The sequence below is a fragment of the Podarcis tiliguerta genome (genome assembly GCF_965153285.1).
Source record: "Podarcis tiliguerta genome assembly, chromosome: 7".
NCBI lineage: Eukaryota > Metazoa > Chordata > Lepidosauria > Squamata > Lacertidae > Podarcis > Podarcis tiliguerta.
In genome coordinates, this window is record NC_139540.1 from 43957260 (window position 1) to 43983843 (window position 26584).

Here is a 26584-nt window from a genome sequence, read left to right on the forward strand (position 1 = left end):
AGACAGACAATGGCACATTATGGGACTTTCTTCATTTCTTCACTCTCGGCTTAAATCTGCTCTGGAGGTTCTCCAAACCCTAACAGTGAAAAATTGGGGGGTAGGCAGGGGAGAGGAGAGGATGTCTTGTTGCAACCAGTGGAAACTTGTTCTGTGGTCTGGTTAGTCACCACTGAATGTCCCTCTTTAACTGGTCTAATGAGAATTCAAGTTCTAATAATGAATTTGACTAGCAAAATGCCAACTACCGGAAATTAGAAACGTAATTTTAATAAATAACGTCACTCAATAAGTTTTTAGGTATCTCAAAATAACTGGCAGCTGTCTCTCCTCATTACAAAGAAGAACAAATTTGCACACACAGTGGGCGATATTCAATTAATGAGTCCCATTAGCACAAGGATTTCTGCTTGTGCAACGTGACTCCCCCCCCCCAAATCTCCTTCTAGAAAGCAGTAAACCTCGTAGGCCATCTTCCACATGCATTGTGTGTTTTTAAGTATACAAAAATGGGTCATAGCCCTTGTATATCCCCTCCTCTTCATATAAGGATCCAAATAAAAAGGCAAATACGAAATACTGATACATCATTGATGTGCCAGTGGATCTCTGTTTTTCATGTTCAAAACAAGCTCATGCTGCCTTTCCATGGTCTTGCTGGAGAGCAATTAAGAGGCAGGTCTGAAAAGCATTAATTAAAAGCTATTTTAAGACTTTCTCCTTAAATATGGCAATGAAGAGAAGTGTGGGCAGCTGAGTGTATGAAGCATTAAGAGAAAGAGTACGAAGATCTCTAATTTTTACATGCCTAGATCTTTACACTCTTACTAGCTTCACAAGTTTTACCACACACAGTTGGGAGGCATTAAGTAAATGTTAATAATGCTTGGACTACTCAAGAGTGTTCCCTACTGGAAAAGGGCTTAAGCAACTCAGCAAGCCACCCATTCCTCGCTCTCTTTACCTGTACCGATGCTCTTCCCTTCCCTCCTAATCTCATCCATGATGCTAACCACAGCTCTCCCACTTCACCCTAAATGTGCTGGAGAGGTAGGGGTAGGAAGAGAGACTCCAAGCCACATTCGTAGCCAGCTAATGCCTGGTTTAAGAGTAATTCTGAGCATGCAAAAGAAAGGAAAAAGCGGGAGGCGGAGAACCCTTACCCAACAAGGGTTCAATGTAGCCAATGTAATTTTAAAAATTTGACCACTAGGCTCTACCTACCATACTGGCATAGCATCAACTACAGGTCCCTGACATGCTAATGCTACATGTATACAGACCAGCAACACAATTTAGATATCTTCTCATGCAGTATTCTTTAACCTTTTATTGTGATACTTGAACTCAAGCCTCATTGCAAAGGGGGAAACGGGTCACCTGACACCATGCTGATGTCATGTGACCAACATCAGAGTGGCTGGGGATGATGGAGTTCAGGAACTAGCCTGCCAGGCTGAAAAGGTTTTCCACCCCTGAGCTAGATCATATGTTGAAGTGCCATATGCAATTCATTTGACTCCATCTGAGAATATCACCTGTACTACCAATGCAATATCATTTCACAACATTTTTCACCAACAATGCTGCAGTGACTGAATAAATAGACATTTCAAATGGACCACTGATTTTATTGCACTGATTAAATGCAAGAGCCGTATCAATAAATTGCTGGTAAACTTGATGCAATTATGTTAGGCAATCAGTAAACTGGTAGGATAAGATTAATACAACTCTCCAGAACACAGGAACATGTGTTAAAAATAACACCGTTAAGAAAAGCCAAAAAGAGAAAATGCACATTCCACATTGCTTTCAACCTTCCTCTACTTCTCTTTTGAAGCAGTAACGTCACACCAAATATCAGACAGTTCCAAAGTATGCTGTACTGTTTACCTGTGGGTCTTCTAACAAGAGACAGCCAAGTTCATAGCAAGCATAGGGTTGGATATATAAATTGTTTTGGCGGCACAGTTCATCTTTAAGGGCTCGTTGAAAGAACTGTAAAACAAAATTGACACATTCAACACACAGTGACATTTCAAAGAACAAAAGAAACCTTCACACTGGACAACACATTCTCAGATCTCGCAACTATCTTCACCTGCAGGGCCTGTTGATTTGCTAGTTAGCTTCGGAACCAGTTAATGCATCAAATCAAAAATAAACTTGGAAGAACTCCCTAGCTGTTAGGAGTTCAGGGACTTTAGAAGAGGAACATACCTGAACAGCATCTTCAGCATTTCCTAAGCATTTGTGTATGGCCCCAAGTAGCAAGTTCTTTAAACCAACAACAGTGGAATCATCAATTTCATGGCAAGCTTTATCAGAAAAGAAAAGGTTGAAGCATTTAGTTTTTAAACTATATTAAAAAAATTAAATTTAGTTCAACAATTTGTACACAATTTTATTACGATTGCCTTTAAGCAGTATACAAGAAACCCAACGTAATTATAACAAAAATGAATTAGATAAAGAAAGCTGCTTAAAAAGCTTTAAAACCAATCTTCCCCAAGTTGCTGCTCTACAGATAAGTTTGGGACTTCAAATTCTCATCAGCCAGTGGACAGGGATGATAGGGGTTGTAGTCCAAAACATCTGGCGGGCAAATGATTGAGGAAGGCCGCTTTAAACCTATCCCCTAATCTTCTGTCTTCACTTTAGACTTTTTAGTCCAATCAACGTCTGGACAAAAAAATGCTAATATTCTCCCCTTTCAGTCATCAGCCACCAGATGGATCCGGTGCCAACTCTACTACTCATGCATGATGGCAATGGGTCCGATCTGGGCTGTGGAAGCAGCAGTGGCTGCATAGCTCCATCAAGCCCCACCGGTGCCAGCTAGGGGGATGGATTGACCCCTAAACCTTCAGCATGGCCATTCAAATATGCAAGAGAGCCAGGTGAAACCATATATGAATTGCCTCATAGTTCAACCAACACCAAAAGTGTTTATAATAGCTTTGAAACATACTGTTCTATTGCACAAATATTTTCATTTATGTTTATGCTGGAGGAAATGCCAAATGTGTTTAAAGAAGTGGCAAATTTATGTTGACTAAGAATTGGTTAAGAAACAAAGGAGCAACGAAAAGTTTGTGAAGTTACCAATAAAAAACGAATAATGTAAAGCGTTATAAATCCTTTACAGTGGACGCTCCGGTTGCAAATATGATCCGTGTGGGAAGCACGTTCGCAACCCGCAGTGCTGCGTGTATGCACACACGGGTTGCAATTCGGCACTTCTGCACATGCGCAAAGCGCAATTTAGTGCTTCTGCACATGTGTGACCGCCGAAATCCGGAAGTAACCTGTTCCAGCACTTCCGGGTTTCGGCGCATTCGTAACCCAAAAAAACACAACCTGAAGCGTCTGTAACCTGAGGTATGACTGTATTTGCATGAACCAGGGAGGAACATGTTGGACACAGAAGTGTACACACACCATGGAAAGTCAAGCTTTCCAGCCTTGTATTCTGTATGAGTCAAATGGCACAGAAAAATGAACTTCTGGAAATATGTTCAAGTTGCAGCCTTTACCTCTGGATGGCTTTTCCAACCCTAAAGCCAATTTCCCAAGGCCTAAAGTACAGTCATAAAAGTCAAAAGAAGGCCTTGAGAAGCTATATACTGTTTATATACAGAAACGTGTTTTAAGTCTTGTCTAAATTGCTCACGGCAAGTGCCAGCTGCCATTTTGAATATGAATCTCTTCCATCCTAAGGCTTATAGCTTCTTCAGCAACCCGAGACAAATGACATCACCACTAAGATTAGCCTTGGCACTAAAGAACTCTCTTAAAGAGATGCATGACAAGGCATCTGTATAGGAATGCTGTATAGTTTTGTTTTTCCTTTGAAGCAATATGCTTTTTTATCTTCAGAAATCCAGTCTAACAAAGCGTGCTTCAAATTAAGGCAAAACATGAGTAGATAGCAAAGACTATTTGTCATCTGTGCCTGTCTCTATTTCCTAAAGATGACAGATCTGGCATCAGTTATTCATACCCTAATTTCGAAGTGAATAGGTCGTGACAATGTGGGGTTCCCTTTAGACATTCAGGAAACTTCTACCAGTTGCCATCAGGTACTGGAAAACTGGGTGTTATACCGTCCCTACTGGTTGCCCATCTGTTTCAGGGCTTTATTTACACTGCTGGTTCTGACCTTTAATGTGTTAAGAGTTTAGGACCAGATTGTTTCAGAAACCAGTTGCAAGATATAGAGATGCAGACTGGGCAACTAACAGCCAACCCTATCTATGTAATATCAAGTAATCTTTGCTGTGCACAGAGGGGAGATAGTGAGAGGGGAGGGGGTGGCATAAGCTGGATGGGCAGTGGCTAACTGCCTCAGTGTGCCCCTTCCCATCACCTTGGACTCCTGCATCTATTGATAGCTCTCTCTTGGGAAGCTACGTGAGCACTGGTACTCACAGCCTGAACATCAGAAATAAAGGGAACAATGGCAAACCACAACACTGAACCAGTAGCTACCATGCACTATATTTTGGCTCACATTACTGCCAAGAATATGTTCTGATCGGTGGTGGGAGAACAATACTCAAATTTCCACAATCTGGTTTATTATCCACTTCAAACTGCTTATTATTCAAAGCCCAAGAGTTTATAGTGTATCAATCATTAGATGAGTAAGCCAGTTTCTGCCTTAAATTGGCACAAACTGCAAGTATTAGCGACAGAAAAGTGAGGGTTTGTAAAAGAAACAGTTTGTGCAGAAAACAACAATAAAAAGAAACAGACATCACATCTTGTACCTTGACTCATGTGCTGTAGGTTTGGGAAGGAGCAGTTTGGAAGAGCTTTCCATAAATACAATACTTCAATGGATGCCAGTATACAGAGTTGCTTGGTTGGTTTCTGCTTCCTAAATCTATCTGCCTGAAAACAATAAAATGGTTTATTTTAATTTCCATCTAAGCCAAGGGCAAGACGTTTTCAACATGTTTTCAAAATGCAACCTTTAAAGTTATACAATTGGACAAGCTGAAGGATATTTGTAACATTCAGCCAGAAAAACAGCAAACCTCTAAAGACTGAAATGTAAAGAATCATGTGCCACAACATAATCCTCCAGTGTACCCGTAAACACTACAAAGTGTGCGCTGTTCAGGTCTTCAGCCAGTCTAGAACAGGAACTTTGTAGTACTGTTTGGGACTCGCAGGGCGCACATTTTTAAGTCCCACTCTTCCAAAACATTCCCCTCCAGTACTGAAAAGCTCAGAATAACGACAGGCTGATCTTTGCGCATGACCATGGTGCAGCTGGGCATTAACCCTGTTGTTAAATTGCTTTGAGATTTTTTTTGTACAAAGCAACTAACAAAAATAAAGACCAATACACGCAATGCAGATCTCATGGATTTAAAGTTAAAGGCACTTCCCTTTAACTTAAGAATTTTGCGAAGCATTTCTGAGCTCACATCAAAGGAGAGCATTTATGTTGCATGTACCTACTTTCTGGATCAGATTCTTAATCATAAAGAGTCACAACTTGTCTTGCGAGGATGAGGGACTCTTTCCAATTAGTTAAGAAAAAAGCAATTTGGGGGTGAGTCCCAGACTCCTATGGGGAGATCCATAGCATATCACTTATTAGATCCTTCACCTCATTCAACCATACCTGTCCACCCAGACCAAGCCACCCCCATAGCAGAAATGTACTGGTTTTAAGGTCAACAACACACTTGGGTTACTGCCCAACACAATGTCCACAGTTCCCTCTTCTAATTTAGATCTGCCTCCATGATTCGAAACTCCTGGTATTATCTCAGGTATCAACAAAGCAAGGGGACAAACATGGGAAAGTTTTCAAGGGCAAGAGAGGACAAAGGAGAGAGAAAGAAAAGGGACCAGATAAAAGAAGTGAAGCCTTTTTCTCTCCAGATCGCTTGTTGGCAATTTAAACTGTTTGACACTCAGTGGTAGAAGCTGAGATATGAAAACTAGGAGCTAAATGGCACATTAAACTAAGTTATGTGAGCCACAACAGAATGACTAGGCACACTTTTTTATAATAATACAAAACTGAAAATTAATGAACTGCTGCTAAAATCTTATGTTCATTTTCCACATGGTCTAGTCCTCATCTGAAGACTGCAAAAAAACACAAAGCCATGCTTCCCCTGCCTGCCCCCTTAATATTCGAGGGTCCCTCAAAACACAGCCTTTCTGTAAGGCCAGCTGAGAGGCAGAACCTATCAGCTTGCCTGATGCTGCAGTGATTTCTTGGAAGTTGAGCAGGCAAAATTTCTCCTCCCACACCCTCAGCATCAGCAGCGACAGTTTAAATCAGAAATTTTAGGTGCAGTACTGCTCAGAAATTGTTTGTGCTAATGAAATTCTCAGTCGCAAAATGTGCCTAGAACAATGGGAGTTTTGAACGCTGTTGACACTGCTTTAAGCCAAGACATAAAACAAATGCCACACAGAGATTTTAAAATGTTCTTACAGCACTAACCTTAATAGGATCATTCTACAGACACTAACAGCACAGTAACTGAACAAAGAAAACGGCACAAACATAGCAAAAAAATGGATTGTCTATTTTTCTCTTCAGAATGTCAGATGCACTATAATATTATTTTGCTTTCCCATTAAGACAGATATGGTATAGCTTTTCCAGTGGAATTCTTCCACTACCAGTTTCCATTTACAGAAGTATTCCTGTATCTGGTAGGAAGAAGCATGCAAAATTAAGATTCTCACTAAAATTATGTGCACTCTCTCCATAAGGAGAAAATAATGTACAAACCAGCACAGCATTGAATCATTCTCTAGTGCTGATCTCATAAAACTCATGGCCTTTTCCTAAGTTGAGAGGGGTACAAACCGGGGGGGCGGGGGGTGTCCCAGCCTGAAACACACATGCTTCTCATGACAGGTCCTGACATACTTATTTTAACAGGGTCAATAAATATCAGTATTTAAACTGCATTTTTCAGAAAAGATTTTAAAAGAAGATTCAGCTTAGATTGCTACCACCACCACCACCACCACCACCATCAAATCATCATCAAACTTGGCCTATGCTCATCAGACCTTTTTGACTGAAAACTGCTCAATTTGATTGTTTTTTCTTTTAAAAAGCTTCTGGACTTCTTTGAACACATTCTGAGCTCCATTCAGATCACCGGTGGCACCTTGACACACTGTAATAAAGCACACACCAAAAGTTTATTCTAGTTATCTTAGGGCAAAAAACATTTTCAGCTGCCATTCCACATATTCATAAAATTTCTTAAATGTTTAATGACTAACTGATGCCTGAATTGGCTTGTTTTTCTTTCCTTGCTCCATCTTTATGTAGGATACCTATGAGATTATAAGCCTACAGGCAGGTTCTGTGTTGCTTTTGATATTTGTACAGCACCTAGAAAACCTTAGGTGCTTCATACATAAATAATAATGAGATACAAACAAATGCAGATAGAGGCTATCATGCAGGAAGAATATTGCATGCTCACATTTCATCTAATTAACAGTAAATAAAAATATATAAATACACACTACTGTTACATTAATGTTGTGATTTGTGAAGCTGTAAATCTAAGGTTTCTTTACAATACATAACCTAGAAAAGGAAAAATGTAAGTTGTGGGTAGTTTTCTTGCAGAGATACGCTACTGCCATATAATGATCAACAAATTCAACACACACACACACACTCCTATTCATGTAATGATACTTCCCTGCTGTCAAATAGGCATAGTAGCATTGGGACCATCTTGATTCATTTTTAAGACGCTCAAAGGATTCAAATGCATCCTTGAAGTTCATTTCTATCATGCTGCACCAGCCTGTAAGAACAAGCAAAACATTTTTTAAACACACTGAAAAGAAATGGTTCATACACGGAATAAGCACACAGAAACACACACGTGTGTGTGTGTGTGTGTGAGAGAGAGAGAGAGAGAGAGAGAGAGAGAGAGAGAGAGAGAGAGAATATGAATATATCTGGAGGAAATAGAATCTGCCACTGATGCAGGACTGAGTGAGTCCTGATCCCTCACTGCACATGAGAGCACAAGGGTCTTGGTGTCAACAGCCATCGCAGAAATGGAGTGGAGTTTCTGTAAGCAGGCAGCTTTTCTGGCAGCAAGTTGCCCATCACACTGCTTCAAGTAAAACCTGCTTGTTTTCTGTCTGAAGGAAGTCCACAAAGGTTAGGAGATGTTACAGTTTCAAAGAGTGGGTGAAACAAAAATGCATTGCTTTGTCTTCTTTTAGAAGCCATGGTGCCTTTAATTATATCAGAAACACAGTCTTCTGTAAGAAGTCACTGAATAAAAACTAGAATCTGAAGTGTAAACACAGCTCTTAAAATGCTTTCAAAATGTGTGTGTATGTGGGGAGAAGAGGTGTAGTTTTGGTTTACTAATGCTGTACTTTCTTGACAGTAAGCAAGACCTGCATTCACTCCACAGTCACAGGTTGAACATTATCAATGTAACTTTTTAGATGTGTGTTAATAAAGGCAATGAGCATGTAGCTCAAGTAATCCTTATGCATCAATGGACAATTAAGTGTGGTAAACTTAATTTTTCCCTTTGTCTATTGACCAACAAATGGTCATGATTATATAATTTACTAACACAACTCAATATTGCTCATTCAAGCACTAGTAGCAGTGATTAAACACAGTAGCAATAAGAAAATACATTAGTATTATTACATACCAATTTCATATAGACAGACATGCTGAATCTCTCTCTGATCAGTTGCCAGTTCCAAAGCAGTATGAAAGGAGGTCAAGGCACTGTTGATTTGACACTAAGGAGAGAGAGAGAAAAATACTATTATCAAAATGCAAATATGAATAAATACCAGTTGTAATCATTACAATTCCAAGCCCTCCAGCAGAGTTTGGAAGCAAGGATGGTCTGGTGTGATTTTACTGCAAGCCTGCAGCCCAAACATCAGCTGGCTACTCAAATCAGGCCTGGTTCACAGGACACACTAACTTGGCTTAGCAAGATTACACAAAGGTATGGTCTGCTGGACAGGAGCTGACGGCAACTTTGCTGTTCCCTGGTCATTTTAGCTGCTGCAATATACTGAGTTAAGCCAAGGTTTGACTTAGTATGCCATATGAACCAGGTTAAGTTCTCCTCTCATTAACCCATAGCTGTAACAAAGGTTTGTTGGTTCATTTCTCTCCAAAGAGTGAGTTTGTTGCTTTGTTTAGAGAGAAACAAACCACAAGCACTGGTTTACACATAATACTAAGCCAGCCTCCTGTTTTTCTTCCTCCTGGCATGGCAAAACAGGAACTGAGTAAGAGCAAAGCAGGCACAAATGAGGAGCTTTCACTGGCAGACTCTGGTTCTCATTAAACCATGGCTGAAGTATGGTCTATCACTGCACATGAATAAGGCCACTGTTGTGCTGCCACCATTTTAGCTAGCCATGTACAATTTCAGAACAGTTCACTTCTTCTCCCACAAGGGGTCAGGAAGACACTGGATTGACAGGAATTAATGCTACCAACGGAGCAGCAGCCAGATATGAAAAATGTCACCCTTTTGCCAAAGGAAAACCTCTGTTTTGACATCTATAACTGCCAACACATTTTGGAGATATTCTATGCACCCATGACCTCTAGAAACTTACTTTTCAGTTTATTTTTCTTTTTTTAAGAGTCCAGGGTGCCATGTTTCATGCTAAATAGAACACTCCCCCAATCCCTGTCCTCTTGACTATATTATGGATAGGCCAACTGCATTGACACTCTGTTATTGAAATGGTTTTGACTCAACAAATCTTGCAAAATTACAGTCATACAGAGAAGTCTATCAGTACCTCTAGACGCTGTATTCTTCCCTTGAAGAACATAAAGAGAGACGAGTTTGGATAAGCAGCTTCTTTTTTCTGGAGAATGTCTTTAGCCTCTTGCAATCCTGCTTTGGTGTCACTGCCATCCAAAGCAAAAAAAGGACGAACCACAGTGTGGTACCACAGCAAGGCTAATCTGAAAAGACACGCACACACACAAAAATCATGATGCTAGCTGGTTCTGTAATGAGGAGATACTGACAAAAGATTTTTTTTTTCTCTCTCTCTCTCTCCTGTGCCAGGCCAACATTATGCCAATACCTTAATTTAAACCTTAATCACAGCAAGAGGAGACATTGCCTTTAGTAAGGCAGGTTGTCTTTTTATGCTTCTAAGCAAGGTCACAATCCTACAGCATCACACACACAGGGTAGGACAGAAGTGTGCATTTGTGTGGTCATTCATTATGCAACAGAACAAGCAAACATTCCCTCCACCCAGCTACATACTTAAAACCAGTTTGCAATTCACCACACAATCAGCTACAGTAAAAGATTCAGAACACCTCAGGCTATGCCCAACTTATTCCTCCAGCTGTGCCAGAGATTTCTAGGGTTCCAGTCGAAGACCACTTGTGCGCACAACATGTAATTAACACTATACTACAAGAAGGAAACAGCTCAGCACCCCTGCATTATGGGGCTTTCATTTCAGAGGGAGAGGTAGCCCTCAGCATGCATCTCTTTGCACATACAAAGCTCTACTTTTATTGAAGTGAATACACACAGTATTTCTCAATCCAGAACCCTAACGTAGTATTAAAAAAATATGAATTACAGACTGCAATAGGAATTAACATGTTAAACCAGAATTCTAAATGAAAACAAATAGCTGCCATGCAAAATAAAAACCAACATTAACCCAACTTTGCAGGCACAAGTCAACACCAGCTAAATCCTTAACAAAAAAAAATACGTTTCTACAAAAGGTAAAAGTGGTATATAATTCATTAATATCATTCAAACCTTTCCAATAGCTTCCCTGGATGGAGGCTGCATTCACAGTATTTCACCTCAAGCCAAATACTTCTTGCAACTGTGGAGAACCAGGGGGTCCTTGCCACAGGGCTATTACATGCAAAAGGAGGCTATGGCTTGGGCATAACTATTCCCTCCACTGACCTGAACGGAGAAACCTGAATAGAGGAGTTCTACATGTTGGTCACAGACCACTCAGGGCTTTTAAGAAATGTGGTCCATCATTGGAATACACAGAATCATACAGGGACACAGAGACCCAAATAAGAAATTCTATACAACATTACTGAAAACCAGTTTTAAAAGTGCCAAATTATTATTGCCTTAAGAGCTATTTATTTCAATCAGCATTTATCTAGGTTGTTTGAATTTGTAAGCATCTGAGGACACAAAAATATATCCTTGGTGAATTAAAAATCTCTCTAAAAGCCAGATTCTCATTTCATAAACCATCGCACATCAAGCAACAACATTATCTGGTGATGTTTCCATTAAAATAAAATGAAAAGAACAAATACAAGACCGCTTCCTAACTTACGTTGGCTTGCAGTTTACTTACTTTCAGTACTAAGTTATTTACCAAAGCATTGCAATATAGCTACTCACGTAGCTAAAGGGGCCTTCATGTCCTTACTTTCACTTGCATATATCAGTGAAGAAAGCCCCTGCAGGCGGTCTCCAGGAAAACCCAGCAGGTTGATGATTTTGAGCAGGTTTGGGGGCACCATGGATATGCAAAGATGAAAAAGTCCATATCCAAAGCTAACAGCACCTTTCAGACGGTTTAGTGAATCCTCCGTTATGCTTTCCGCAGCAATATGATTATCATTTGCAGCGTAAGAAGTCAAGGATTCCTGAGTTATCTTCTTCTGATATAATTCCTGAAGTGTATTAATGTCTGTATAGCATTTATTGTAGATTTTCCAAGCTTTTCTAAGGATCCACCCACCTTTTATATAAGCTGAGAAAAGAAAAAACGAGTTCAGTCAAAGACAGCAGCTTTTCCAAACAGAGAAACAACATAATAATGGTTCCAGAACTGACCTGGACCCTGCAATCATAATCTGAGGCCCTTCTTCATACACTTTCTCCATAAAAGGTCCATGAGAACAGGCCTTTTCTCGTTTGTGGAATGCTCTCCCCAGAAAGGTTCGTCTGGCACCTTCATTATACAGTCAAACTTCGGTTGTCGAACATAATTCATTCCGGAAGCCCGTTCGGCTTCCGAAATGGTTGACAACTGAGGCATGGCTTCCGATAGGCTGCAAGAGCTTCGTGCACTCAAGCTGAAGCTGTGCTGGACGTTCAGCTTCCGAAAAATGGTCAAAAACCAGAGCATTTACTTCTGGGTTTTCGGTGTTTGGGAGCCGAAACATTCCAAAATGGAGGCTTTGGGAGCCGAGGTTTGACTGTACATCTTTAGGGGGGATGCAAAAACATTTCTCTTCTCCCAGACCTTGGGCTAATTAAACAATCTATGTATGACTTTTTAAACTGTGTGTGTAGCGTATTGTTTTTGTTTGTTATTAAGGTATGTATTTTTGTTTTTTTATATTGTAAACCGCCCTGTGATATTTGGAGGGAGGGCAGTATAGAAATTTAATAAATAAAAACACTAGTAAAAGTCTTTCATAAATACTGAACATCAACTTATTATACCTTTCCCCACAACAAACAAACTTTACAACGCACAAAGTGTTCCACTAACGCAAGCATTTTTGGCTATGCGATGGAACTTCATTTCCTGTGTGCCCCCTAAATAAGTTCTGGGGGTTCCCCCAACCCTCCTCAGATATAGGGAAGCAAGGGGGTGAGGAAGGGGAAGGGAATTCCCATTGCACAGTCAGAAGTGCTTGTGCTAGTGGATCTGCTTAATGGACTAAAACCTAAAAAACCTTTCCAACTTATACACGTGCTCAAACCAATATGCAGGGATTCTGAAAACAGAAAAAGACTAAAGAACCTAAGCAATTAGTATGTGATATTAAGAGGAGATTCTGGTTTTCAGAGGATTCTGCCAAGGGACTCAGAATATGTGGGGACATATAGGGCCCAAAGAAAAAAATGATGTAGCATGCAAACTCTAACCATAAATCTTTACAATGGTTAAGTCACTATTCATTCCAAATTGCTTTGGATAGGCTGTAAACAATGAAGGAAGGAACAGTTTCTTTTTTAGAACTACCAAGCTATGGAAAATTAAGCTGTCTGTTGCAATAAAAACATTCAGACCAACAGCCATGATTCAGCTTTATTAGGAGGCTAAAGTTACTGCAAGACTGTGCAGTTCGACCACTTTCTGCTGCATAGCACATTTGGTTCTTGTGTGGCTCACCACAAGGCAAGTGTTTACACAATTTTGTTCAGCAATGCCGCAGTAAGCATGGAGGAGGTAAAATACACAGTCTTCTCCTTACCTTGTGGCCTGCACATCAACAGATAAAGGTCAAAAATGAGAGGTACACTTCAGAACAATCTTATATAGACATGCTGCGTTTTGCACTGAAAAACTAGCTTTCAAAAAATAATCAGATATACATGTATTTCTTCAATATGTACTAGATTTATTTAAAATATTCCTAATATCCAAGGGTGATACAAGAAAGTAAAAAAACACACACACTCTGGATGCAGAATTACTGTTATCACATCATTTGATTAAATGTAAAGCAGCTTCTAATTTGACCAACAGTGTTAACTGAAAGGAGACCAACAACTCACTAACAGTAACTTGGATTTATAGGGTCTAATGTTAAATAACAATAGGAGTTCCAAAAAGCATTTGAAACCACACACAAAGAAAGCTGTAGCATGCACATGAAAGGAGAAAATTTTCTTTCCTTCTAGCAAACTGTCTTAACAGGCTACTAGAATGGAAATTGTAAGTTGTCAATCACCTGCAAATCAAACTGGTCAACAACATTTTATACTTTCTTGTCACCTACAAGTGGGAAGGACTGGAGAACTCAAAAATTCAGTTGGGGTGGGGTGGGAAAATAAAGATTTAATATTAGAAGTCGGAGCTCACCCGAGAGTTCTTGTTTCACAAAAGAAAGCACAGCAAGATAAACTTGACAGTCTGCTACAATGATTTGTCTCTGCAGTCGATCAATCATGGATGGGGTAGCCTTTCGGCCATCAACCTGTTTGAAAGCCATGAAAGTAGGGTAGAAACATCCAATGAATCTTAAATTCTTCTAACTCAGGCAACATATTCTCCCTTGCAACAAGGTGGTCTTTCATTTCCCAATAGGGACACACACAAAAACTGTATGGAATCCTAACACAGAACTGAAACTAAAGAGAATTGCCTATCACATTTACAAAACTGCCTTTATGTTTGGAAACTGAAAATATTGTACATTTTCCATATGTTGCAGAGGAACACTTTCATATGTAAGAGCATTATGATAAGGAATGTATTGTCCATCCAACAGAAACTGGGCGTACATACTTCCTGTCTTCTGCTCTAGCAAGTAAAAAAGTTCATGACTGGAACCATGAAACAAGCATATCTATTGTATTTCCCATTCCAGCAACCTTTATTTGAAATTATTTTCTTATTCTGTGGAAGCATAGAAGGAGATGAGAGGCAGTAGCAATAAAGGAGAAACCTTTCAAATAAAGCCATGGTTAGCTTTGTATTTTAGTTCGCTTTGGCATAAATAATCAGATTCTATTACATAAATGCATATGCAAGAGTGTTTTAAAAGAAATGGATTAGAAAAGCAAGCAGTAATACCTGCACATACATTTCATAAAATGTTGGGAATATATATCACCTTTTCTTTATTCAAGTGTCAGAGGATGTTACTGTCTTTTACCCCCCCCCCCAAAAAAAGGTGATAATCTGAGGAGTGAGCACTGAGTTCAATAGGGCATTATGCCTGCTGTTCCTCTCTGCCCACCCCTGCCCCTCTGCAAAAGATGATGGATGGTGCATTTGTACACTGGGAACTGGAAAACAAAGACCTCCTCATATTCCCATTAGAAAAATATATGGAACAGTGAAACTAAACAAACTGCTCAGATTTTTATACACTCAACATTAATAATGCAGGATGTTCTCAAGGGAAGCCAAAGCTTCATTATTTATAGACTATGCAGTGCTGCACTGGTCCACTGAACTAGCAAAGACAAACAGCATCCATGGGATACTTCAGCAGGATTACTAGCCAAAATTAATCATTCTGGTTTGGAAGAGGAGACGTGCCAACTACATGTATACAACAGGTGGTGGCAACTGAAGCGGAAATCCTCTATTAACTTATCTGAAACAGTAATATATTAATTGTAATTTATTTTAAGTGCAAAAACATGTGCTTCAAATGTCATTTCAATTACAAATGTCGGCTTTGCAGTCACAGACAAGTATCAAAGGTAAGCAGAGATCCACATAGATCTGTCAAGTCACAACACTGCAAATACCTGTATGAACCTGCAATTCAATAGACAGAAGCATGAGGGTTAGAAGCTAAATGGTAATTGGTAACATCTGGAATAACAGATGCACCTCCTTTGCTCTCCAAGTCCTGCCTTTAAACTAGTGTGGGGAAAGTGAGGAGAAAGGACTAGGTTTCAATGGAGGAGGCCTGCACAAGTGGTAAAGAGAAAAAAATGAGATATTCGGGGGGGGGGGTAAAGAAATTTGTCTGGGGTGTTGGGGGGAGGAGAATCTGGGTAAGATTTTACTGTTTCAGAGAATCTGAAGGGCACGTTACTTTGGAAGGTTTGATATCTGCACACTTTGAGATTCTGGGCAATTGCCCCATCGAGTTAGCATTCCACTTCCACCAGGAGCCAATGTGGAGTTCTATTTAGAGTTTTCCTAAACAGAAATTCTATTTAGTTCTCATGGCTGAGGATTCAGGCTTCCATGGACAGAGCTGGGGTGCAGCAGAAACCAAAGGAAAGTGAAATAGGAGCGGATTAACAAGAGTAGGGCGTTGTAGCTGTGGTCCCTCTGGTTTCAGGGGTTATCAGCTACCACTGTCAACAAACTCAACAGGGCTAGCAAATAGAATGGAACACGCTTCACAAAAAGAAGAAAGCCAAACAACTATATATGGCCAATATCTACCAATGAGATGCCTAGTGGCACCTGAAAGAAAGCTTCTAGAACAGCAAGACTAGCCATATCAGGCTACATTTTTTGTCATGACAACCAGAAGCCAAGACCTTATCTATCAATTGCCATAAGCAGTCTGACGTTGGAGCTTGTGACAAAACAAGGCCTTTAGGATCTCCTACCTGGAGCTCCAAAGACCAAAGCTTGGGTACTAATGCCTATTTGAACAGATGGCGGTTAGGTACCCTGACGATACTACAAAGTGGTAAATCACAGGGATGATGGGTTGAATGTAAGACAAGGACCTCAGAGACCAAGATTTAAATCTTCACTCAGCCATTAGACAGATATCTAGGAAGCAGTTGCCATATTAGCATGGGGTACATTAGTTCACATATTAGCAATGTTGCACTTACATTCTTCTTAATTTTGTTTTTAATGGTTTCTATAACTCCTGCTTCTTCACTCTCACACAGTTTTTCGGTAGCTTTTAAGTCCTCACATGCCAGCTGCATTTTTTCTTCTTCAAAAGTCATCATGGCATTCTGTTAAAACATAACCAAAAACAAAACAAAACACCCCTATTGAATCATAAAGTGACAACCTAATCTAAACCTGCTTACTGCTGCACAATCTAAGGATATTGTATAACGGTTTTATAAGCACTTGAAATAAGCTCACTATCTAAGACATATAAGGATCTCACCCAAGAGCACTGCATTCAAAATGTCACTGTGAAAATGAGAAGAGAAGTCAAAAATTTAACCATTTGCTACTGTGCACTGAATGAGTATTATAAAACGGTACTGGGATGAAGGCTTCCCAATGGAAAAATGATATACAATTAACTGAAGACTTTCTTGGAATCATTACACACTTAATGCAATAGCCAAGGTCACAATTAACTTTGCTAACATGATTGTAATTCAGGAATAGAGAGCATGTGGCCCTCCAGATGCCGTTTGATTCCATTTCCAGTTCCAGCCAGCATGGTCAGTGGTGAGATATGATTAAAACAGTGGTCTAACAGCTCCTGGAGAGCCACAGGTTTCCCACCTTGGACGTAGTACTTATCAGACTGGCCATTCCAATGCATCATCAGAACATGAATATTTGCCCATGTGGCATGTACTTACTCTAATAAGTCTAATGCCATATCAGCTAGCATCAGGAGACCACCATAAGAGACTCTGGGAGTGAGAACACAGAGTCGAAATATTAAGACACTAGAAGATTGTGCTCTACTCTCATTAGATGCAAACTAATGTCAGTGCTCACATATTTCCAACAGAGCATGAAGATTCTGTAGCATCCAAACTCCCTATATATAATATTAATATGTGGTTATTAGCTTTGATAACCTGTCAAAATTATCATGGAATTCTTTTTAACAGCTTACATTTCAGCTATTCCTGATAGAGCATGTATATTCCCTACAAGTTTAGGGAAGCTTTTAATGTTTAATAGGTTATTGTATTTTAGTGTTTTGTTGGAAGCCGCCTAGAGTGACTGGGAAACCCAGCCAGATGGGCGGGGTATGTATGTATGTATGTATGTATGTATGTATAAATAAATAAATATTATTATTATTATTATTATTATTATTATTATTATTATTATTATTATTATTACAAGTTAACTCATTCTTGCACTCCCAGGCTTTTAACACAGACATAAAAAAAGAAATAATCAAACCACTTTCCAACATAAATGAATATACATACATCACCAAGCTTAAATATGTTACTGCCTGTTCACATTATAAACCTATCAAGCGGAACTTACTAAGCATCAAGACAGCTGTGCCTGTCCAGCCATTTTAAAAGAAATGTTAACTGAATGCCCACTGTCCACCCACGTTTTCTGTTTTTCTCCCAAAATTCCCATTAAGGAAACAGATGTTCCCATGAAAATTTCCAAGGGAAATAAAATCTTCTGTCATCAAATTAAAAACAACACGAGTTAGCAAACACTACACAGAAGCCATTGTCTCATTTTAATTTTCATAGTAATATGATTTTTCATCTTATTTTTGGCACAGCACTGATTCTTTTACACATTTCAAATTTGTCCTCATATTAGGATAACAGGGTACAAAGTACACCTTTCCAAGGGCAAATTCGCTTCCCAAACTGACGCATTACTCCAGTGCAACTGAGGTTGTACAGTCTTTTGGACTCTTATTTCTGCTACCTGGAAGCAGGACAAGCAGTAGCAGATGCGCCAGGGCTGCCATTGTTATTATTAATATCACACTGACATCTCAGCATTCCACCCAAAGGAACCAGTTGATCTGGGTCTGGGAGTGCTTCAGCTCAAAGCTGAGCCCTTGCTTTTGGGTTAATGTTTGGAAATTTCAATCTCATGGACCCATACTTCTCTCATCCCAAATCATCCACAAATCACTTTTGCATCTTGGTTGGGAAGAGCTTGAGACTGAAAGGGGAACGTCTCCCTCTGCTTGCCTCTTGCTTTTACTACCCAACTTCTCAGACTTTGCTTCTTCCCTGACAATGAGGGATGGTACTGCCTGTACACGTGCACTCAAAGGCTGTGAGATGTGGTGTGGCTTGGAACCTTCCCCCTGCTCAGCTTCTTCCTGCAATGCAGGGAGGTACCATAGCTGGGATCCAAACCAACTTCAAAGTGATCCTAGACAGGCTCTGTCATTTCTGTATCTGCCTTCATTCTGGAGGACTTACACAGGACAAGCATTAGGGGGTGTGGGTATTTGAAGGAGACTCCTTCACACTGATGTCGAAGCTTGCTCTCCCCAGGTGCCCACCACCAAGGCACTGCTGTCTGGTGGGGGGAGGGGTGCTATCAGATCTGCTGAAGGTAATATTGCCCTCAACTAAACTGACCAACACTTCTGATAGATCCTCTGGGATCTCCTCCTTGTCTCCATGCCTAACAAACTGATCTCCAGTACAGCTCCAGGCAGAGGCATCTCCAGTGCTGCACTACAAAAAGAACAACAACAACAATAGCAGCAGTAGTAGCCAGAGTAGGCTTTCTTCCACCACTATGCTGCCAGCTTCAGAGGTGGGTTGCAGATCTACTGCATATCATTGCTGTTCCTGCCTGCCATAATAAATGTGCATGTGAGTTGGGGGGGGGGAGAATTCAATGGCCAAGTGTTACTCTGCCACTGCCATTGCCACTGCCAACTGAACACCACGGACAAGCTCAGAATCCTTCCAAAGTGTCCCACTTCAGCTTGGGATTCATCCAAACCTGCTGCACTCCCAGAGTATTAACTCTGCCTTTATAGCTTGGCAGGTATCTGGGGTGGGGTGGCCAAATAAATAATGGCTAAGCAAATAAATAGTGCTTAAGCAAGGCTGCTGAATTTATATACAATGCCAAACCATGCTTTTAACAAACACAAAAACTGTGGCTTCACATCATGGTTTGTTGTCAGAAAACAACCCTGTGTGAACCAGTCCAAGAAAAATCAGAAATTAAAATAGTTATCTGATTCTCCCAACATAACTGGGTGTTTCATATACAACTGAACTGAAATTACTGTGTTTGCTGAAAAGAGAAGTAATGTTACATAAACACTTCATTATTGTTACTTCTATAGTTTCTATTTGTACAGATTCTCCTATGTATCTATCATCACTTTTATGCCTCAAAGTCAAAAGCAAACAGTAACCCCTTTACTTCTGGACAGGGTAATTTCATCTCAGCTCCCACATACTGTATAGCAAATTTATTTCCCAATTCTTTTTCTAATGGACGTTTTGAATGACACAGGCATGTAAAGTGCTGCAGCTATATTTAGAATAGTAACTAAGCAAAAGCTTTTCAGGGCACAATGATGCTGTGCTGTGGTGTTATACTGGTTCAGCAAACCAGCTCAGATAAGCAAGGGGTTTTTTTTTGGGGGGGGATTCTATTTATACACACCAAAAGGAAGCTATTCCTAAGAAAATATACTGCATTAAGCCTTTCCCTGACATGACAGCTGATGTTACTGGGACACTAGCAAACTCCAAGTTTTACAAAAATGTCAACACAGCTGCAAGTGGGATTTGCCCCGTACTTCTTTGCTTCCCATGTAAATTCGACAATAGAAGAAAGCAGGACTAGTATGTATGCACATTCTTAGTCTAAAGGTGCCATAAAAGCTTCTGCTGTCTTCACTATTTACCTGAAACCACCAGGTTTTACAACATTTATCATGGCATGTGCTTTCATGGACAAGGGTGTACTTCACTTGATGCATCATTATCAGCAGCATCTCAGAGGATGGTTAAGGGAAAAGGTTACCTATTTTAATTTGCTCTAGTATGTAGGTTAACGACCAAACAATTTACTGTGCTACTGAAGGAACAGGTCTGTCTTAAAAGTAGAGTTCATCATCAGATGTTGCAGAGTTATCTTTTTGATGTATGTTTGAATTCTTAGAAGATGATCTGCAGTAAAAGTTCTAAGTTGTCAGCATAGCCAGCATGAACTGTGCATGTGCTGCCAGGTTACACAAAATTTTGGAAGTGTTTTTGCTAGCCACTAACAATGAACCTTCTTTTTTCAAATTAAAAAATTTGAAATGCCCCACAGAGAAACTTACGGTTTCAAATAAAAACATCTTGAAGGTCCCAGGCCACAGAGAAGTTAGGCTGGCCTCAACTAGAGCCAGGGCTTTTTCGGCTGTGGCTCCGATCTGGTGGAACACTCTGTCACAAGAGACCAGGGCCCTGCGGCACTTGACATCTTTCCGCAGGGCCTGCAAGACAGAGCTGTTCCACCAGGCCTTTGGCAAGGGCACAGCCTGACTCCCTCCCTCGGCAATCTTCACGGAGCTCTGGCCCAATGGTTGCCAGTGGCTTGAATTAATTAATTTTATAATGAATGATTTTAGAGTGTTGTTTGTGCTGTACTTTTGTACTGTTTTATTGTTGTTAGCCACCCTGAGCCCGGCTTCAGCTGGGGAGGGCGGGATATAAATAAATTATATTATTATTATTATTATTATTATTATTATTATTATTATTATTATTATTCAGTGTCATACTACCAGGTGCAGAAGTTACCAACATTAAAATACTTCTAGATCAGGAGTGGGGAACAGGATCTGATGGGTGGGCCTTATCTGCCCTACCCAATGCAGGACAAATTTGGCAGGTCAGCAGGTCACCCACCTGTTACTTGATTTCAGGAGACACAGTGGAGTATTCTTCTCTACCTGCCTGCTGCTGCTGCCACCTGCCCACTCACAGGTGAAGTGCACAAGCTGCTCTGAACAGCACTTTTGAGCCGCTGATGAATGGAGATTAAATCCTGCTACCTTGACTGCACGATCCTGTTCCATGTCCTCCAGTGATGTCAGTTGATAGGCAGGTGGGTGTGCTTTGAGAAAAATGGCCTTGCAAGCAAATTGGACCCCCTGCATATATCTTGCATCACATTAATTTATCTAGACAATACAATACAATATAATACAAATAAGCGCAAGAGTATTTGTGCTCACTTACCAAAAAACTGACAAAGCTAGCCCCAAAACTCATTAATGGACTATGGTTTCTGTAAAAGAAAAAGAAAAAAGGTAAAATTACTACTTGTGTCAACATTCCATATTACTACTTGGGTGGAAGCACAAAAATCTGATCAAACATCTTTGAAAAGAGCCAACATACACATCCAGTCATTTTAAAGTTGTGCTGGCGGGGACTATTGTTCTTTAATTTTCAGGATCACAATAAAGACCTGTTCTATAAAATAATCATTCAAAATTCAAATCCATGTTCCACTTTTACACAATATACATGGATTTAATACATTTCCAGGATTTTCCAAATTCCTAGCATAAAATCAAACTCCAGATTGTATTTTTAACTAAACACAGAATACACACTAAATCTGAACTAATTAAAATTAATGACTACAGTGGTACCTCGGGTTACAAATGCTTCAGGTTACAGATGCTTCAGGTTACAGACTCCGCTAACCCAGAAATAGTACCTCGGGTTTAAGAACTATGCTTCAGGATGAGAACAGAAATTGCGCGGCGGCGGCACAGCAGGCCCCTTTAGCTAAAGTGGTGCTTCAGGTTAAGAACAGTTTCAGGTTAAGAACGCACCTCCGGAATGAATTAAGTTCTTAACCTGAGGTACCACTGTATATGAATTTAGTGCAGCAAGGAAAAGTTCTAGTCTGCAAGCCAACTGACAAATAATAACAAGAGAAGGAGTCAGGTTTGCAGGCAGATGTTTCTTTGACATTTCCACCTGAAATCACACTGCTTTGAAGCATCAAGCTATATTTTTGACAGAAAAGTGGCTTGCTTCATTAATTGTATGATCGGCTACTATGAAAATTCCAAAAATATCCAGAGTTCTCCTAAAGAACAAGTTTCCAGAATAATCCCATACAGAGAGCATTACCATTTTTATCCTAAACACTAAAAACACAAGGATAATGAATGAGGGAAAGACCCCTATTTTCCAACAGCTGGTGTTATCAGGCACAGGTGACAATAGAGAGTTGCATCTATGACACAGAGCTAACAACCCTTAAACTGCTTCTTTCTACGTATACCCAGAGGTACAGCTAGATAATTTGGGACCTTGGACTTAACGCTCTTGGAGTGCCTTTCAGTTGATCACAGTCACTCTAAAAAGTACTTGTCACTTAAATTTATTGTCTTAAATTGCCTTTTATAGTCATTGCAGAACTACATCTCAAAACTAGATAGCCCTTCTAATCTTAGCTTGCTGATTTGAAGTTATCATGCTGACAGCTAATAAGACAAACTGATTTCAGTTTAACCAAAATATGGAAGGAATGAACTGGGAGTGTTGCATATATTAAGTAAATTTAAACAGTAAATTACATACTTTCTACTCAGGCGTGAACAAAATATTTAATTGCCACAAAGTTAAGAAAAATTAACTGTTTCCCAGGAAACATAAATCTATTCCACAAGAGACCACATGAATTTTAATTAGCTGCCAGCGATAACAAGCCCCCCCCCCCCCGGGAACTTAATTAGGACACAAAATAATCAGATGAACAAAAGAAATGCCTGAAAGGTCATCCTTCATTACTTCAGCGCTCTCTCTCTCTCTCTCTCACACACACACACCCGATGCAAATTCATATACCCAAATTAGGTATAGAATGTACTTAAATCTAAACTTTCAGATAACCTTGGGAGGAAGGGGAGGTTGCAAAAGGGAAAACAGACAGAGGGAAACTACTGTTTTGCAGCCATTTTCAACAGAACTGTCAACTTTGGCCTGATCATGGCACTCAGCAGCTAGATTTTACTCTATGCCAAATTTCAGATGGTTTGGACAAATGACCTGGAGCTTATTAGCATTCAGCACTTAATTGATTAATGCCCTTTGATTCCTTCATTGAGTCTCTATAATTTAAACAGAATTCAGAGTGAAATGGAATTCAGCTAGCATGCTACTGCAGGAACATGTTAACTGACCCTTACATGTATGTGCTACTTCAATGAAGATGTACTGTATATGACTGGCACATCATACAATGACCACTGTGCTTTCCCTTCAACTGTCTTCATTTCATCCAATCCCAGACCGATTCCACAACTGGTTTCTGCTCTAAAACAGCTGTCTTTTTCTGTCTCTTTTCAATGCGTGGAGTTCAATGTTGCGCTATGACAAACATTCCATCTGTGCAAGCATTTCAGCTCACCAGACAGCACAAACCTTCCTCTCTCCCCCCCCCATGTGCTCTTCTGTAGGTTCTCCAACCCCACCCAGAGCCATGGGGGGCACAGGGGGAGGAGAGAGAAGAGCCCCACTCCCCAAGCGGAAGACTTTACACTCAGGTTCTGCTGATGGAGCTGTTGTCCAGCGGATCTTTAAAAGAGAAAGAGAAAGCATGCCTCCTGTCAGTTATTTTTTTCCACAGCTACAAGCAGGGTTTGGGGAAAAGCAGCTCATATTAATATCTTTATCTTTTCCAGCCTTTTTGATGGTTTTCGTTCAACACTATTTTCTTGATAAGGCTGCATGCCTTTGAACTACAGATCTCCATAATGGGATTTATTGGCTAGAAAAGAGAGCAATTCCATATTGGCTAATCCTCTCCTGAAAGGTGGGGGCACATGAAGGAGGAAAAGAAAACACTAGTACAATATAAGAAACACTAGAATATTAAAGTAATGGAATTCTTACTACACATTTTTACAAAAATTGGAAAGCTATTTGGAAGCAGGCAGCTTTCCATCATGCTTAAACAATCTCTGTAGAATTGGGCAAATAATAAAACAACCAACAAGCAGAACCTGCAACAATTTGTTGCAGTGCCCTTGTTCATTTTTCCAGCCGTTTTCCAGGGCACTCCATTTCACTTCCACTCCTTCCCACCCACCTATTTTTTTTGCCCCCTTAGCAGAAATGTTGAGTTTACAGAAGTACAAAAATTCCCCAGAGGCAGGGTAGGGACCTCTCTCTTTTTTTCTCTGTGGCCCCTTTTTGGCTAAAAACATGTTGTCACTCCCTAGCAGAGTTTGCTACTACAGTGAAGAATGCTATTCTAGGTTTGTTTGGGGTTCTTTTTATTATATTTTATTTACGAAACATTTCCTACAAAGCACCTCAAGAGATTTCACATTGCAATAAGAACACACATAAAAAGACGTATATAAATACAATTGCAATGTAATACATGTACTGACTAGAATAGGACTCCACAGAGAGGGCTTGCTGAAAGTGTTTTGTCTATTAAAAAAAACTCCTGAGAAAGGGTAAGCCTGCATCTTACGCTTATTTTACTTACATGATCGTAGCTTTGCAAGGGTAGGGAGAAATAAATAAATATATGGAGAGCGGAGGAAGCCCACTTGCCATTTATTTGGCAGAAAGATGTGATCATGGGCATACTTGGCTTTGGGAAGGCAGTGTGAGGGCTCTGGACTACAGCTGCAGTTGGCAATAGTCTTTTATCAACAGATGTCAAAAGCTTTTTAAAGGACATCAAAGTCTTTTTAAAAAAGAGGGCTACCATGAACCTCAGCCTGTTCCACAATTTCAAGATAACCACAACTTATACTTATCTGAGGGAATCTTCTCCTTCCATCCTCTTCCCCCATTTCCTCTACATAATGACCAAACTTGGGCACCAATTATTTTCAGCGCCCTTCAATGAACAGGAGCACCCCATTAACTCCAAAAGGGAAAGCACACTTATGCAAGCAATCTCATGTGTGCAAATAATGCTTTCTTTGTTGAAATTAATGGTTCTAGCATAAAACAACAGCAAATTTTCATGTAAGAACTGGACTCATTCAGTAACCAATACTGCTGCTACTATAATTCTTTAAATTGTACCAAATTGTTTATTTTACACTCTGTTCATTTCATTTTTCATTACATTACATTCTGTTCTCAGAGTTACAGCTCACTAACATAGAACAAAAAAACAAAACAACCCTTTCAATCTTTATAGAGGACAGAACTCAAATTAGGTATTTGTTGGATATAAGCAAGCAAGGAGATTGGTGTACTAGCTTCTTGGCAGAAACAATAAGCTCAGAGGGCTAGCAAAGAAGCTGTACACTGAAAAATCCAACAGGTATGAAATAATTAAGAGTACAATCCAACTACAATTGAGCTCTGGGAAGAGAGTGAGCTCTAGCTGCAACACAGAAGAACAATGATCTATTAGCAACACAGGTGTTTTCGAGCACAATTTGAGGTGTTGGTGCTGACCTTTAAAGCCATAAACAGCCTCGCCCCTGTATACCTGAAGGAGCATCTCCACCCCCATCATTCAGCTTAGACACTGAGGTCTAGTTCCGAGGGCCTTCTGGCAGTTCCCTCACTGCAAGAAGTGAGGTTAAAGGGAACCAGGCAGAGAGTCTTCTCGGTAGTGGCACCCGTCCTGTGGAATGCCCTCCCACCAGACGTCAAGGAAATAAACAACTATCTGACTTTTAGAAGACACCTGAAGGCAGCCCTGTATGGGGAAGTTTTTAATTTTTGAACTTTTACTGTATTATGTTTTTATATGTTTTGGAAGTTGCACAGAGTGGCTGGGGCAACCCAGTGAGATGGGTAGGGTATAAATAACACTATGTATTATTATTATTATTATTATTATTATTATTATTATTATTAAATATTTTAACTTCTAAATCCCCCAAAGCTTTGGTTCTTAGTTCTAATACTACCATGGTGATGAGTTAGTAAATTCTTGCTCATTTTTATAACTGTCAGTTTCCATTTCATCTTCCTAACTATTTTTGCATTTGCTGACACTCTTAATTTGCCTTCTTACTCTCATATCTTCTCTTTTCATTATTACTCTGACCCCCAGCAACCATGTTAATGCTGCTTTTCACTCTTACACCAATCAACATTACGAAATTTGAGTCCTCTTCTTCTTTTCTAAAGCCATCCATCTTCAGCTCCTTGACGGTGTGCATCCCCTCAACCCCCATTTCAACCACACAAAATTATCCTCTGATCTGTACATTCTCCATCGGGATATGGAGCTGTTTACTCACTTTGTTGGCAATGACAGTGACAGGGAAATGACAATGGCAATGACAGTGAAAGAAACAGATGCTGTACAGTTAAGGTGCAATACTGAGCAATGACAGGAATAAAAAGGGGGGTGCAATTTTGGAGAGAATAATGGAGGTAAGAAAAGAATATCTGTCAGTAATTAAAAGGTGTGAAAGACAAAAAGCAGAGCCAGG

The 26584-nt window shown here is 39.9% G+C and overlaps 2 protein-coding genes across 3 annotated transcripts in view; both read right to left on the minus strand.

Moving 5' to 3' along the window:
- RIOK3 (RIO kinase 3) overlaps positions 1–26584 on the minus strand; it is a 910199-nt gene that overhangs the window by 618916 nt on the left and 264699 nt on the right. The gene's annotated exons all lie outside the window — the stretch shown is intronic.
- The window catches only part of TTC39C (tetratricopeptide repeat domain 39C), a 40370-nt gene that overhangs the window by 4587 nt on the left and 9199 nt on the right, over positions 1–26584 (minus strand). Inside the window, exons 2-12 of one of the 2 annotated variants that reach the window (XM_083451649.1) lie at positions 21381–21429; positions 16314–16442; positions 13858–13972; positions 11410–11790; positions 9820–9988; positions 8697–8790; positions 7710–7817; positions 7060–7169; positions 4776–4899; positions 2224–2321; positions 1897–2001 (exon numbers count right to left, since the gene is read on the minus strand). In XM_083451649.1, the coding sequence (XP_083307775.1) occupies positions 1897–2001; positions 2224–2321; positions 4776–4899; positions 7060–7169; positions 7710–7817; positions 8697–8790; positions 9820–9852 (672 nt within the window). In that variant the 5' untranslated portion in view covers positions 9853–9988; positions 11410–11790; positions 13858–13972; positions 16314–16442; positions 21381–21429. The remainder of the gene's footprint in view (positions 1–1896; positions 2002–2223; positions 2322–4775; positions 4900–7059; positions 7170–7709; positions 7818–8696; positions 8791–9819; positions 9989–11409; positions 11791–13857; positions 13973–16313; positions 16443–21380; positions 21430–26584) is intronic. The other variant, XM_083451648.1, reaches the window with a different exon arrangement.